Source organism: Antrostomus carolinensis, unplaced genomic scaffold (genome assembly GCF_000700745.2).
Source record: "Antrostomus carolinensis isolate BGI_N321 unplaced genomic scaffold, ASM70074v2 scaffold23394, whole genome shotgun sequence".
Taxonomy (NCBI): Eukaryota; Metazoa; Chordata; class Aves; order Caprimulgiformes; family Caprimulgidae; genus Antrostomus; species Antrostomus carolinensis.
Window position 1 is genome coordinate 2,310 of NW_010313143.1, and position 16,793 is coordinate 19,102.

Genomic DNA, 16,793 nt, shown 5'->3' on the forward strand with positions numbered 1-16,793 from the left:
CCCCCATAAGAACTATTATGAGTTCACTATAATAAAAAAATCAAGTCTTTATACCACCTATGTTAAATTCACCTGTTATATTATGAGGCATAATCTGGGTTAAGTGCAACCACCATGTCAATGTCAAAATATACCTAAAATAGGAGGTTTTCATCAACTATGCTGTGGCTTAAACACCACTTTTCAGACATAACTCTGCTTTATTTCTGAAGTTTTAACATATGTCAAGACCTTTAAAATATACAAATTAAAATAAGTTATTCTTATATATTTCTTTATATCAAAGAAGAATCTTCAAACTTACAAAAATCAGTCCAGAGGTAAATATGTGTCATATCCCACTAGTCAAGAATTTAAAGTAACTGACATTATTCCAAGTTAGCTTCTTTCAACATAGAGTTTATTGCCTCCTCTTCATTTATTACTTAGCTCACAGAAAGAAGACAGACTGTTTTATTTCAGAAAAATGTCTCTCGACAGAGTGGACAGGTGGATTTGTTGCTGGATGTGAACCATTTGTACTGAAAGAGAAATACAATTATATAATATATGAATGCAAGCTGAATATCAGGAACACTGCTTTATCACCAATAATAAACATTATTTGCTAATGAATCTAACTATCAAAACATTAACTATACTTTAAAAAAAACCAACAAGAAACAGTAAAAAAACCCCTTTCCACTTGTGTATGCATGCATGTGTATATACCCATATGTATATATACATATTACACACATACAATACTGAAGTTTTATTCTAAAAAACCTGACCCAGAGGAATTCTTGTCCAGTTGCATTTTAGAATAAAAAGATAATGTTTTAAAAGCAGCAATAACTCCTCCATTGTATGGCCATACAGATGCCAACTTGTTGCAGTATACTCCATACAATCAATGCCTACCATAACTTGGATATAGTTAAATGTTAATTATCCAGATCACCATAGTTTACTAAAGAGCATGCTGCATAGATTGAAGTTTAAGCTTTTCTATTCCCATATCTAAGCTGATAACAAGATACTGTTGTTATACTCTACATGTATCTAATGGCTTATGTCTTAGTGAACACAAACCAGATAGTCATTATCTGTGAAGTGTAGCAACCCCTCTCTCATTACATAACGTAACAGCTTAGTATAAACCCATACAAATAATTTATGAGTTCAGTTAATCCCAGGTACTCCAACAACATAATAGAGAACTGATGATATTACACTAGAAGTTCCTGGTTCAAACTATACATGGATATTTTGCCTATTTAAAAAAATTTAGTCTAGGTACTTACCAAGCAAGCTGAATGAAATTTTTTCTTGCATGTTCTGCAAGCTTTTTTAGGAAGAGAATAGTTGGAACCATGAATGACTGAAAAACAGATCATGCAGTCTTCAACGCCCTCAAAACGTTTATCCACATTATTTTTCCACAAAGATAAGCCTTCCATAATACTTCCATTCTAACAGAGGGAAAAGAGCTGTTACTACTGTAGAATTCCTACAGAATATTCTTATTGCTATTTCTAACCACATGAAGGAAACAAAGCCTGAAGGCTTTATACTCTGAAATTATATGCAATATATGCTGTGAATAATTTATAAGGCCAGCACATGAAATACAGATGATATTCTCATCTATAGAAACGCAGGCATTCATCACAATGAAAAGAATACACTAGGAGCACTTACAAGGGAATTTTAAAATGTTCAGTCACTGTTTTGTTTTGTTCTATCCACAGAGGATGCAACTTCAGCAACCACCGATCTTTTAGAGAATTGTATGTAATGAGTGGTTTGTGGTTTTGGTTTGGTTTGTTTTTTTCAAATTATAGTTGAGATGGCACTGCCACATGGGGCAAACACTGGCCTGTATCTTAAGAGATCTAAATGATCAACTTTGGCTATAGATTTAAAAGGACTTATTAGGCAGATAATTTTACCTCTCTGTTTCAGTATCTGGAGAAAAGCAGATGGTTAGAGTGACCAGTTCTATGAAGTCCTTTGAGATCTACTGATGAGATCCATTATACAGATCTAAATAATATTACATTACTAGGAATATTTTTATACTATCAGCCTTTCTCTAAACTCACCTGATGTGTAAGATACGTGCTTAACTGTAGCATCCAATTGCGCCATTGCTGTACAGCCACACCAACCCTCTTTCCACTCTCAACTGTTATGGATCCCAGTGGGTAATTTGATGGAAGCTGTATTATTAGTTCAATAAATATATCATCAACTGAATAGGTAGCAATGACTTCTCGTGCTGCAGACCGAGCTTTTACCTGTGAAAAAAATGCACATACTAAAATCTCCAGAGAGAGATATGCACCATCTCTAGTATTTTTATATATATATAAACCATAAATACTTTACTTAATACACTTAATTTAATACACACCTTAAATAATTTTCTTAGACCAGGAAAACACTATTCTCAAAGAAAATTAAAATCCACTCATATCTTGGCAAATAAAAATTACCAGCCATTTTTTCAATCTACTGACTAATTATATTTTTTTAATAAACCCAAAGGAAGTATATTGATAGCAGTATCTTCCACTTACCTCCTCAACTTCTCCTACATCAAAAAACCCATTATTTTCTATTTTTTTTTCCAAACAGAGTATTAATAAACATTAACCTGATATATCAAAACCAAGCTAAACTATGTTTTCATCAGTCATTTAGAACAACAAAAATGCAATCATATAAAACACTGTAATACAGTCAGGGAAGTTAACATTTCTTAAAATGTTTGCAAAAAACTAAAGGAAAGCAAAAAAAGGACAAAAAGTCTTACTAACCGTCATGCCATTAAATAACTGTGTGCTAGTCTGAACAGCAGATATTTCCTGTGAAGAAAGCACGCTGCTGACATATTTGCTTGTAAATTTATCTACAACATTGAAGACACGTTTCTCACAGCTGTTCCACCACAGCCTGACCATGGCTGGCAAGTCTTTCAGTGTAATATGGTACACGGAGCAGGCCAAGTGCGGAATCTGGGATGACAAGACTCCTGTCCCTAGGAGGGAAAGAAACAATGTTGAAATACTCATGACACATTAGTCACAAACATTGGCTCATCCACACCACATACAAAAATGCTGATACCAATATAACAGTGGTAACTGGAATTTCATGTACATGCTTCTTCTGTACTTGCTAGGATGAGTGCTTGTTTGACTCCTTTCTCCATCAGTCTGGTCTCTTTGTTTCTTAGACTAACACATCACAACTGGGAATTCATCTTCTAATTTTGAGATGAACTCTAGGTGGACTACCAGAAATCAAGAATGATTTTATAGTCTAGAAATGACAAAATGCTCACTTTGGAGTGAACAATGAGATGTTTGGAGCATGTCTGCAGTTTGCAGTGTTCTACAGAAGTGCATAAAGAGATAAGGAAAATCTTTCTCTTGGGACTTCATGTTAGTAATTCTTTCTTACTGTCATCCAGATAAATTGTTTTCCAACATACATTGATGTTCAAGCAAAAAATTAAGAAATGAAAACTCAATATCTTTGCTTATGTCTATACAGGTACATAAAATAACAATCTAAATGAAATAACTTTCAAAACTAATTATCTTTGTCATGTTTCTCAGCTGAAAAAAAAGCAGCATATCTTCTCTCATCATTGTTGATTAACTGGGTCTTCTGAACAACACGACAAAAACAACACACAATTTAACATCTTAAACATTTCAAAACATATATATGAAAAATATTTTTAGTTTGTTTTTATTTATGTATAACAAGAGAAGGAAAAAAAAAAGAAATTCCATTTATCATTAAAAAAAAATACCTAGAAGCAATAGAGAAGTCCCAGAATAGATCACACATTTCTAATATTTGAAATCTCTGCACACATTCATGATTCAGACAATAGCAATGTATTATTTCTGCCCTAAGTGAATAATTTAAGCATTTCCTGTTTTGTTTGTTTGTTTTTCTGATAAACATTTCAACTTTGGTTAAGCTTCAAATGAGTAGTTAGCCAGAGATTTTTAAACATACCTATGTATTTGTGTGTGTGTGTATCTATTTTATAAGTAAGATTTTCTAAATATGTATTTTTAAGCAGAAAAGCATACTTAAACTTCAGCAATATCAAAACTCTCTCAAATGCACAAATACAATTTTTACTAACCTTTGACATCTAAATGAAGCTCTTCAGTAAAGAAGGTTTTTGTATCCTTATTTGGAACTTCTGAAGTTGGCCCAGAAAAGACAGGGTTTTCAGGCATAAGCCTGAACAAGTGATAAAGCAGTTTATTCAAGCTTTTAGTTCTTCTAAGGTATTGTGAGTAGAGAACTCGCAGCTGATAGTGTTAAGAAAAAAAAAAAAAGAAAAACCTCACACACAAAATACAGACGAGACTTATCAAAATATAGCTTACTCTGTAAATAATACACATACATTCCTGTAGGGATGAAAAGCAAGACTTTAATTCAGAACAACTGTCTAGAAGAGTGATTTATTTCTCGGCACCATTTTTAATTATTAGATCATAAAGCAAGCTTGTTTGAAAATGCCAGAAAGAATAATCTATGAATGAATCTTAATTCTTTATTACTATAATTTTAGCACCCTTAACTATCAGAGTCAAGAAATCTAGGTCTATTGATGCTTTCAGAATTCCACTAATTCCACAAAAGCAAGAGGTAAGAAGATATATAATTAAACGAATAAAAATGCTGGATGAAACTTCAAGATTCAAACCAAATAAGCATGTTAAGAAATTCAGTTAAAAGGAAAAGACTCTGAACATATACCTGAGAAGAAGCTGCTTTGAAGAAAGCTAATGTTAACTTCCAAGTGAGAAGATATCCTAGAACAAGGCAGAACTCATCACTCAGGGGCTGAATAACTGCACATTCTCCAACTGGAATGCATTCCAGGATGTTTTCTAGCAAGAGTTCTTGAGTGGCCAGGACAGACATAAGAGCTGCGGGAGGTGATCTATGGAGAAGTGTTATGTGGCATAGTAAACTCAAACCTTGAGCAGGGCATTAACTGCATTTATATTCAAAAATTTCCTAGAAGCCTGTTACAAAAGTCAGCTATGTAGAACATCCAATGGGCATTTTATTACAGGAAAATTTACTTTCAGATTCACACATTGGTCTCAAATTTTAAGATTCACACCCCCCAAATGGACAGTTGGTGTTTTTACCTCTTGCAAGATGAATATAACCTGAATGCTGATCACTTAATCTGAAAGTGGCCTATGGCTGAGCTGATTTAACCTACGTCATGGACAGCTGGTTTGCTTGCTTGCTTTGTCAAGTCACACCAACAAAGGAGCAACTGAACAACGGATCCCCTAAGCACTGAACATGTTGGGTTTGGGCTTTGGCATTGGTTTAAAAAGCCTTTTGCAGCTCCATAGTAAAAAAAAATAAAACATATTAACCATTAGACCGAGGAAACTTTTTTTTTTTTTTTTATTTAAATCAGTGACTGTATTCCCTCTTTAAACTGTTGAATTTATCAGATTCAAGCTGTATAAAACACTCGGGTCAATTTTGGAGGTTCAAGAAACTGAAGTGGTTTTTTTTGCAGCTGGACACATTCTGACTACAGCAGCCTAGTAAAAATCTGTCAAGATTTTACAATATATAGCATATATGTTGCACTTACTCTAGTAACTGTACCCAGAAAACTATTGCAAATATTGTTTCCATTTTTAGCACAAAGGCAGACTTAACCAATTATACTGAATATTTTCAATCTTTCTGACCATATGGTCATAGTAATGTCACTTTTTTTCTTTTAACATCTCCTGACAGACAACTGCTCTGCTGCAAATCTCAACTCTTACAACACAAAACAGTCATTAAAAAACATGAGGAAAAAATACACACAATGCCGATTCCTCCTCTTCATCACCATAAGATTTGAGATCTTCATCATCAAATTTAGGCAATTCAGGCATTAATCTACAGAAAACATGTAAAGGAAATCACATTTAATTTTTACTATTTTAATATAAGTGATGCATAGTTCCTTGCTTATTAATGTCAACATTACTGATAAGAAATAAAATAATGGCAATTACTCCTTAGTAACAACAAAATCTTTGAGACGTCACCATTGCTAAGTTGGTTCCTGAATGACAGTAGCCAACGAGCATGTAGCCTTGCTCAGTTCTTTTCCAGACCTTTTACACTTCCTGAGTATAATAAGTTTAATAAATAAACTTCTCTATCTCAAAATAAAGCTACTGCAATTTTATGCCCTCAGTTTAAGCAAAAAATAATGGTAGCTTCTTATGCTTAAGCCATCTGCCTCATATTTTGCATTCTGAGCAGTCAAGTGCACATACAGTTTTTAAAATTTTGTATTCTCTCTTTTGGTAACAGCAATACCCAAAAAGTTTCACAATATTACTACACATTTTAATTAATTTTCTTATCTAAGCTAGTGAAAATAAAAAGGTCATACTATTCAGTGATATTGTCAGACTCAGATCAAACCTGGAGCATTTCAGTTTATATTTTAGGATTCTCTAAGTGTTAAAATAGGGGCTAAAAATAAATAGCTTTATAGTTATGATACCGATAACTATGTAACTATGGTACAGAAAATAAAATTGCATCTTCATGTGCTGCAGTAAAATTTCTCAGTCTATATTTAGTCTACTTTTACAATGAAATTTAGCATTCATAGCTTTATATAATGTTCTACAATACACAAATTGCCCAGTTAAGGATTTTCTCCCTAAACATACCTGTAAGTGCATGTACTACAGCACATTAAAAAAAAAAAAAAGGCAGGGGGGCAGAGGTGGAGGTGAGTGAAGTGAGAAATTTGTTGATTCTTACTTATGCAACATATGGTAGACAGAAATCTGTACAGGCCTAGCCCGGAAAAGCAACAATGGAGATAACGTATTTAGCAGAGTCTGGAGTTTATCTGGAAGATTTGTTTTCTGGCCTGCAACAAACTTCGCTGGCAATTTATGGTTTAACAACTGGTCCTTCGAGATGTACTTGAGAGCTTCACCCAAAGATGTTAACACAGAATTCTGAAAGGAGCCTTCAGATGCATTTTTGGTTTCTCCTGTTTAAAAGTGAGAAAGACAAGCTGTGATACAGAATGTGTGGATGGTAACAATAAACAAGCATTACTAGAAGCAACTCAGACTCTGCTTATCAGAATCCCTCTAAATTTAAAAGTCACAATGTTAAGTGCAATTACTAATTAGCAGGTAAGTATTCTCTTACATGCTAATTAGAGTTTTATAAGCTATATTGATATAATATTCCTATAAATTAAATATTCCTATAAATTAAAAAGAGGGCCCATTAAGTTCTATTTCAGAATAGCCTGACAGGTACCACTATTACCCTCCTTGCCATATACTTGCCTGTGACTTTCACCAACAAAGGTAATAGCAAATTGTGTATTCCTTCAGAAAAGAATTCTTTCCATTCACTGATTAAGTTCACAGGAAGGTTTTCAGTAGTTTCAGGAGCTGCAGCTTCAAAGTAAATGCTAAGGGCAGATGCCAAGTCACAACTGACACAAGCAAAAATCTGCACAAGCGGCACATGATAAAGTGAACGGTTTTCACTTGTTGTCTAGGAAAAAAAAAAAAAAAAGATTTCTTAACTATAAATTTGCTTCAGAATATCTGTTTCATATTCCCTGTCTATACCAGCAAGTGTAATTTCAAAGAAGACTCAATTGCAAAGACCATTTTAAAATTATTTGGAGGAAAAAAAAAAAAAAGTTAAAAAATATAATCTGTATTTGAGTAAGACTTGCTGGAAGTTATTTCCAAGTCTCATCAACATTTAGAATCCTGGACTGCTTCCCTTATATGATCTTCTTCATAATGACAGAAAGAAACTGCCACCAAGCGGATTCAAATAGAAATGTATGCAGCTGTAGCTTATGTGTAGCACTTGTGCAACCAAAATTGCTATGTGAAGCACTCTCACTTTTCTCTCCCAAACATAAAAGACATACCAAGAACATGCTTATATTTCCAAATTGCAGAAGGAAATTGGCAATACACTACTGTAAACTGGAGATTATTGAAGTGGCAATCAGGAGAATATTTCCTCTTCCCCAGTGCAGCTGCTTCTTTTTATTTTTATTCTCACTAGTTTCCCCAAAAAAGGAATATCATTAAATATTGAAAGTACTTCCAAGCACTTAATCTATGCAACAAGTTTTTTCATACAAGTTTGCTGTTTGTTTTTTTAAAATTAAAAAAATACAATTTTGAGGCACATACAGATGAAGCGTAAGATTACTCACATCCAGAGAAAAATCTAAAAATATAAGTACATCAAAACTGGAAATGCAACATTATCACTCACGTGGTAGGTAAGGTTTCTTTTCAGTTCCATATTTCAATTGAGATGCTTTTAAATATGTTATCTTTGAAATGCTGAATACCCAGCTATTAATATTTATCATTCCTCTAAAGTACTAGAAAGTTAACACACACGTTAGACAAAACAAAGTAAAAACTATTAAGGCCCTTGTGTTCTAAACGCTAAGAGCCATTAGGAGCACTCTGATTTCCATTCCTCTTGGCAATCCTCATGCATCTTTGCTGAAATTTAATTGCCAAGTGGCATAGCTTCTACAATGTTTTACTGTATTGTCCTGATACCCAATTTTCCACTCTGTAAAAAGACAGGTGAACTTTTAACGTACATCTTTCAAAGATTTAATGCCTAAACTAGGATGAAAAGATGATCAGACAGCCCCGTAAGATTATAACAATTTAGTTATTTCACAGCCTATTTTTTTAAACCCCCCTCCCCTGCATCAGTCCAGTAGGTTCAGAGAGCATCAGGAAGATCCTATCAAAAGCTACAATGCCATGGTTACTAATAGTCTCTTTCTTATTACCTCTAGCCAAGCCAGCATGGAGCACATGATAAAGTCCCATTCATTATCGGCCAAAGGAGCTGTGGAATGCTTCAGTAACAAGGGAAGGTAACGGATCATCTCTATGTTGAAACCAAGCACCTGAGCACTTGTTTCTTTCAGATTGCTGCAATAAAAATCCAACTAAAGCTTACATATCTTCATGTTGTAGATACAAGTATTTATCTTCTTCTTAGGACAAATTAGTCTTACACCCGGCTCTGCCCTGTGTGTTTTTGATACTCTGTCTTTCAAAGTTAGAATACTACATTAGCTGCCAAGTCTAAATAAGTCAGTCAACAGGTACAAAATACTCTGTCAAAACTACTTGCTCATTTGCATGTTATACAGATTTGTAAAATTGTACAGTTTATATATTCACTCAAGTAATATACTTACATAAACTATGAAATTTAGCAATTTCAACTATATCAATGCAAGAAAAATAATAATTTCAGTTACTCGTTTTAAAAACAAAGTACAAGCCCTTAAATGTCCAAATAGTGTACATTATTTTGAGACTTTGTTGCCTAGATTTTTCTCACTATACTCAAGACAAATGAACCTCAGTATATTTTCACTCCTTGCTGGAAGCTTTCTAAGTCACATTTTCAGGTCCAAAATTTTAAAAAACCAGACACCTAGGTTTGATATCCAAGTTTTCTTTCTGCTACCTAAATAAGCAATCAGAATTTGGAACTAAATATCCAGCAACATCTACAAAAGTTGGTCAGTTCTGAATGCTTTTGAAAACAGTTGACATCTAGGTGCATTAAAAAAGCTCCTAGTTTCCCAGCCTTCAACCACCTGGGTAATTTCTTCAGTATGAGTTACTAGATACTTAAAGACAGATATATTAAACTGAGGGATGCAATTGCACAAAGGCTTAAAAACTTAATATTAGAGCAGTGGTTGGCAGTTGTAACTTACAAATCAATTTTGTTGATTTTGTTTTAGTTAATAACCACTCTGTATTTTTAACCTCTTGCTTTAGGAATTAAAAAAAAAAAAAAGTCAAATTATCTCAAATGTGCACCCACCAGCTAAAGAGAAAGCTCTCCTCATTATCGTTTTTCCAAGATATTATGAGTTTTAGTATTCCGGGTAGTAGGTGATCACAATCAATACTTCTATCACGCAAGCAGGAGTTCAAAATGGAAAGACACCCAAATGCTCCTATAACATAATAAGAAATTCATACTCAATAAGTCTTAATTATCAAGAGAAAATAAACATTAGAATGTGTGTCAATCCATCTGGATTGTTTTATTTGAACTTAACATTAATATTGTAAGATAGTTTGGATAATACCTAAACTTTCTTCTTTAAACACTTAATCCAGAGATGCCATTGTTAAATCAAAAATATTATAATACAACCCAAACCTAAAAAAAACCCCACCAAACCAACAAAAACCACACAGACACACAAAAAAACCCCACAAAAAAAAAATCTCAAACCAACCAAAAACTCCTATGAGATTAATGGCTGGTTTATAAAGCTAACAAAAAGGAAAAATACCTGCTAAGATTTAAATCTATTTGTGCTACTAAAAATGTAGTATGCTAAGCAATAATTTGGGCAGGTAACTAAGTAAATGTAACTCAAGTTGTGAACGCCAATATCATTGTAAGAGTGTTAGTGTTTACTTTCAGAGTAAAGCACTACTGTTGCATTAGTAGTGTTTTCTATTTTCAAGGAAAACTGCATGTATCTAGACTTCTTGGAGAACATTTCTTACAAGCATGATGACAAAGAACTGAGCTAACTGAAGTACCATTTATGAATAACAAAACCAACCAAACAAAAAATCCACCTCACTTAAGCAGCAGTGCAATGATTTACCAGAACTTTACCAGTACTTTTTGATCTGAAAAAAAAAAACAAAACTTGAATGGTAAGCCTGCAACCTACAGCATATTTAATGGGAAAATTTGGGTATACATCGTCTGCTCAGGAATCCCTAGTTAAATGAGAAGCAGCAGAAAGGAAAATGCAGCCCAGCATTACAAACAAGAGCACTCCACAGCAGGGGAGGAGTGAGAATTTTTTTTCCCCATTTTCTGTTTAAAGTTTCACAGTCACATTTGGTTGGTTCACCAATTCACTCAGAAAGCCAGGAAAGCTTAACTAACTCTGAAGTGTAAGAGTTAGGGAAAATACCATAGTAGAAAGATTCAAGATTCCTCTCAATCACTGCACGACAACACTGAAAATTTTCACACTTTGAGGACACCCATTTGAAGAACTTAATCTGAAAACGTGAGGACACTGCCAAGAGACAGTTGCCCACAGTTTAAAGTCACCAAAGATATTTTTTTTTCAATTTAAGTAAGCACAGTCCTGTTAAAAATACAAGATCAACTTTTGAGTTTTTATATAGACTGATCAATAAGAGTATGTGTGCAAGAAAGCAAAAAAGCAGCAGTGGAAAAAAAGAGAAAGTCCTTTCTTTTAAATCACATTTAATTCAAACACGTAGAAGGAGTGTGTGTGAGCACTTCCAAAGAATTTTCTTGAAAAGCAACAAGTTTGTGAAAATATAAAGGTTTTCTAAAGGATATTAAAAGCAATATTACAACACACCTTAATCACCACTAAGTAATTTTTCAAAAGCTGCTTCAAGCGTACATACTGCAGTTCTGACTCAGCACACTATAACCCATGCACTGGTAGAACTATTCAAACATAATATATGAACTGTCAAAGAGTTCTTGCTAAAGCATCTGAAGATAATCACAACACTACCAGCTGCCAAGAGTAATATTTTTGCATGCTGTGTAAAGCCTAAGTGATTAACTGAAAACTTTTACATTTACAGATGTGTTTAAATCAGATAGACCAAACAAGAAGCACAGCAATATCAAAATTCTTTTAACAATATTAGCCTAAATCCTTCAGTTCTAATTTTGTACCAGGTCGTGTAGCTCGTAGTTCCTTAATAAGGTGGAAAACTACTACGTTAAATAGTCTATAAGACATGTGCAAGCTGAGAAGACATTTCTTTCTAAGAAAAACAGTATTATTACAGTTAACACATTTTATCTAAAAGCAAACATTATCACAAATAATGTTCTTATATTCTTATTAAGTGGACTGAGGTAAGAACATACTCACCATCAGTGCTGGAAAGTTCTGTCTGCGTGCACGTCATAAGTTTGGCCACACAGTGGAAGACAAGTTCTTTCTTTTCTTCCTCAATTAAAAACGGTGATAGACACTGAAGTGTATGCAATCTGCCCTCTGTTAATGGCAGAAACCTATTCATAAAAGCAAAACATCAAGAATGAAAACAAAGCCAAAAATTTAACTAGTAAACAAAACGTCAGTTGGTTCATCACAACCTAATATGCTATGATGCAACTAATCTCACACACTAAACTGAGTTTCACTTTTACATACCATATACATGTGTTACCAAACTTTCAGTCTTCAGTTGTCACTTATCAGAATTAGTATAATTTAACACTATCAATATTTGCAACAAACTAAAAGATTACAGGCAGCAGGATTAATGTACCCTTCTGTTGTCTTAAAAAGCTGTTTGATGTCACAGGATACAGTGTTTTCCGCACGAATCACTTTAGCCATGGTTAAGGACCAGAGTCTTCCGAGTTCCTCTGATCTTCAAAGAAGAAGAAAGACCCTGGTTAATATATACAGATGCACAATTCACAACAAAGGCATTTTGATGAAGTCTGAATCAATACACGTAAGGAAATATGATGGCACTTAATACAATGCAAGCTATGAAGACAGAGTTAGAAGTTTTTTTACCTGTTCTTACATACCTATCAAATATTGTTTGCTGAAGGCTAGTTGTATTACTAAGTGTACTGAACTTCCCATACGTGATGTGCATTTCTTCTAACATATGGAGATATTCCAGAAGCAGACAAGAAGGATTCTCCAATTCTTCAATCCATTGTAATGAGTACAACAGCTCTGCAACTAATTAAACAAAGGTTGTCATTTACAAACAGCTGCTGAACATATTCAGTGCATCAGCAAGAAGTTTCAGGTCAAAGTTTTGTTGTTTTTTTTAAAGTAGATTTTTAATGCATTAAAAAGAAAACATTTACACATAATCTCAGGTACTTCAGAGCATGAACTGGATATATGCCATTGATTGCATCATAAAATACAAAAGAAGAAAAGGCTACAATAATCTATTCTACATGTTCAGGAAATTTTAAAGCAAATCAAGATGGGAAGTCTAACTCCTCTCTATTCTCTCTCATTTTTAAAAAAATACCTATTTCTTGAAGACAAGACAATCAAGATCCAAGTCCAAGAAAAAAAATAAAATAAAAATTGAAGTTAATAGTTAGCATGTGGTTTCTTAATTAGCTTACAAAGACATACACTGAACAATTACACTTCTCATCATGGTGAGACTTTTGGAGATAGAATTGTTAATTTGATAACACTGGCTCTAATTTGAGCATTCTATAAATAAAAAGAAACCAGATTGCAACTGGTGGAATTAAGAAAAATTGCTGTCTCAAAATATCTTCACATTATGGCTAAACACTCAGGGTGTTTATTTGATGGCATGGATACACTTCCTATTGCCCACTCATGCCACTGCACCATGTGTTTTGGCAATGAACAACTTTGAAGTGCATCATAAATTCAGGCTTCTACAAATTCAAAGTTCAGTTGAGATAGCATGTATGTAATCACAAAAGGTCCTAGAAATACAAGCACTATACTTGTGCATACTTAAACTTTTAAAGGAGAACTCAAGAAAAACCAAACAAAAGGTAAAAAGATGATTTCTCATACCTATATGCCAAACTTTATTCATGTCTAATTATCAATTCTGGTTAATTTACAACTACTATAAAATCAAGTTCCTTTAAGTCTTACCATTGTAACTTACTTATATTGTCAATTTTCTTTCTTTCAGCATCATTGTTTCCATGGACTATACCATTTTCCAAAACAAGTAGCATCATTTTACTTAATAAGGCTGAAGTACAGAGGTGGCCTGGAAGTTTAGTTGTGCCACACATCTTGACACATGATCCCAAAGGTTCACAATTCATGCTAAGCCTTCCTTCCAAAAGAGGTTTGTGCATCCACTGTAATATGTGCATAAAAAGAGTAAGTGATATTTTAATGATGAAAATAAGAGCTATTATCTGTTTAACCTTGAAAATTCACAATTATTAATTCTGAATAACACCAAAAGCACAACTGTGGGGATGACCCATACTGGCTTATTAAAAAACATAAATGCACAGCAGTAACTTGAAACTGCATTGCTGCCTCAGAAATAAACATGTATCTTTAGAACTCTATATATTTTAAAAGACATACTAGGGTTACTGAAGATTGGTGGTTGGACAGGAAATTTATGTCCTTCCCCACTCTCCACTCTACGTATGTCAGCATTTTGTTCAAAGTCAGCACATCATGTTCCTCTGCAGACATTGGTGTCTTTCATAAAATTAATCTTATAGAAGAATTAACTTAAAGATAAGAACATCTTCATGATGTATATTCTGTCAGACAAAATTCCTTAATTGTAAAGTAAGTTGCTAGTGTGCCACGCAGAAACAGGTAGTTTCATTAGTTTCATAGACTTTGATTCTCTCCAGTAGCACTGGAGAAAATGGGGTCACAGACATACAGATTTTGCCCTCTGTCACGGACACAGGTTGAAAAGAACCTCTACACAGACATACACATATTCATAACTGCCATGCCATGTTGAAATAAAGAAGGCTTATCACCCTAAAGGACAGAGACTTGAGGTAAGATTGACTACTGCATGCAAGTCCATTATCATTTTCATACCTCAGTGGAGAGAGACTCACGCAATTTCCCCCACTCAGTTTTGTTTGGTGTGACATGCTCAACATAAGCTCCCACAAGATATCCAGATTGTCTGTCAGCTTCCATAAGCTGAGACAACAAATCAGTAACTGCAGAGATCAAAACCTGAAGGCTGAGAAAAGAAGAAAACACTGAGACCAAGTTTGGCACTATTCAGTAAAAGCAAGCTGCTTTATTTCACATTGATACAATTCTATATACATTGTACCAATGCTATACACATGCTATACCAACAGTATTTTAATTTATACTTTACCCCACAGTTCTCACCCCTCACAGGCTTAAGAAACCTCTCAGTAACACAGATGCTAACAGAATAAAGAACAGTATACCACTGATCTGAGTTTGTTTTGGAGAACAACATCTTATGAAATGGACATGTACATCACAATTACCTTTTAACATCCAAAGAGGAAGACTGAACTTGATTCTTGACCCACAGTGCAGATTTCTGCAAAAAGCCACTCTGTTTCTGCATATTCCGAAGTTGACGCACAAGTGAATTTACACCAGACATCCAAGTATGTTTTAATTTACATAAAAGTAAATCTATAGTAGGGGAAAAAAAAAACAAACAAAAAACAAAACTCAAAAAAACAAAATCAACAACGAGCACAACAAACAGACAAGCAAAACCACCACAAATAGGTAAACTCAAATTACAACCTAGAGCATACAGCAACGATCACATGTCTAAAGGTCCTAGAGCAGGAAAAAAAATCTTATTTTCTATGTGGTAACATGCAATAACTACCAAGGGCAAATATACAGGTGTCTTGTTATACAGCAATTTTAAAATAACTCTGCCACACACGTAATATTTTATTTGAGAATAAGAGTGATGCTCCTCTTGTCTACCACAATATGTTCATACGGTCTTCAAAACCACAGATCTTTTTAAAATACTGAAATATTGAACATTCGCAACACCAATCCTCATTTGCAAGGCAGCAGTGGTTTTCAGGTTAGCGTTGTCCCACTTCACTTCTACAACAACACTGCAATTTCCTCCTTTGTATCCATGTCAGTAAATGCAAACACCAACTTATCACTCTCAAATTCTGCATTCAAATAATATAAATCAGGATCTCAGTCTGAAAATGAGACACTGGTGCAGAGAGAAATGGGTCACAATTTGTCAGAGCAACTTGACAAATACAAATGTTTTCAGGATAAATATATGTATCTTTAAGGGACTGCACACATTTTCATAGGATCCTCACATTGCAGAATGAACAAAAAAAATGCTCATTCTTTGTACTTCATAGACCATTAATAAGTGTCCTAGAAAGCGTGGAATATCACAGCCTCAAAGACAGCTGAAGCACAGGGATACTAACATCAAAAAAGTTTAAAATCCTTGTAAAGAGGTACAGGACTTCATGTTTAGTACTCACTACTTGCATTTTAAATTAAAGCACATATTTTCATGTCAGTTACAGCTGCAAGTGCTCAATTTCTGTGAACTTAGTATTTTCTATTATATACTTGAATCTGTTTAATAAAAAAGAAGAATTTAGAGGTAATTGTCAACTAGAAAAAAGTTTGGTTGAAGTTCTTTTTCCAAATTACCTGTTAGGTGTGTAGCATCCTGCCTCTGAGCACACAATTTGAAGATGGTAAGCAACAAGTCTTCTGAGGATGGCATCAGTAAACATCCTTTAACTGAGCTGAAAAAGCTTGAGGCTACATCACAGATGAAAGATACTGAAGGTTCAGTATTTCCAGCTTCAGAAAGATCTTTAGCCTTAGACAGAGCTGCTTGAAGTTTATCAATAATTCGTTCAACAAAAGTTTCACCAATCAATGATTCTATTGGGGAGAGGAAAAAGATAGCATCCTTTGATTACCTGATAAACACGAGCATTCAAAGGCATCATATCAATATGTACTGATTTCTTTTCTGTTTACTAATTTTGAATGCAAAATAAAGTGCAAAGTAGTTTCAGTCTAGTGTATACCTAAACTTTCTTTCTTATTGCAGTCACAGAATCACAGAATGAACCTCGACTGGAAAAGACCTATAAGCTCATCAAGTCCAATCCTGAACCTA

The 16,793-nt window shown here is 34.0% G+C and overlaps 1 protein-coding gene across 1 annotated transcript; it reads right to left on the reverse strand.

The window, feature by feature from the left end:
* Positions 1 to 399: 399 nt before the first annotated feature.
* Positions 400 to 16,552, reverse strand: LTN1 (listerin E3 ubiquitin protein ligase 1; the record flags this gene model as incomplete). The annotated part of the gene is made up of 18 exons (XM_010167259.1): positions 400 to 521; positions 1,287 to 1,454; positions 2,088 to 2,282; positions 2,805 to 3,025; positions 4,154 to 4,325; positions 4,780 to 4,966; positions 5,872 to 5,946; positions 6,832 to 7,069; positions 7,377 to 7,590; positions 8,879 to 9,023; positions 9,937 to 10,072; positions 12,014 to 12,156; positions 12,417 to 12,521; positions 12,688 to 12,847; positions 13,782 to 13,983; positions 14,702 to 14,852; positions 15,136 to 15,289; positions 16,313 to 16,552. Coding segments are annotated over 18 exons (2,969 nt in total), but the record flags the coding sequence as incomplete, so codon positions are not given.
* Between the last annotated feature and the right edge of the window lie 241 nt (positions 16,553 to 16,793).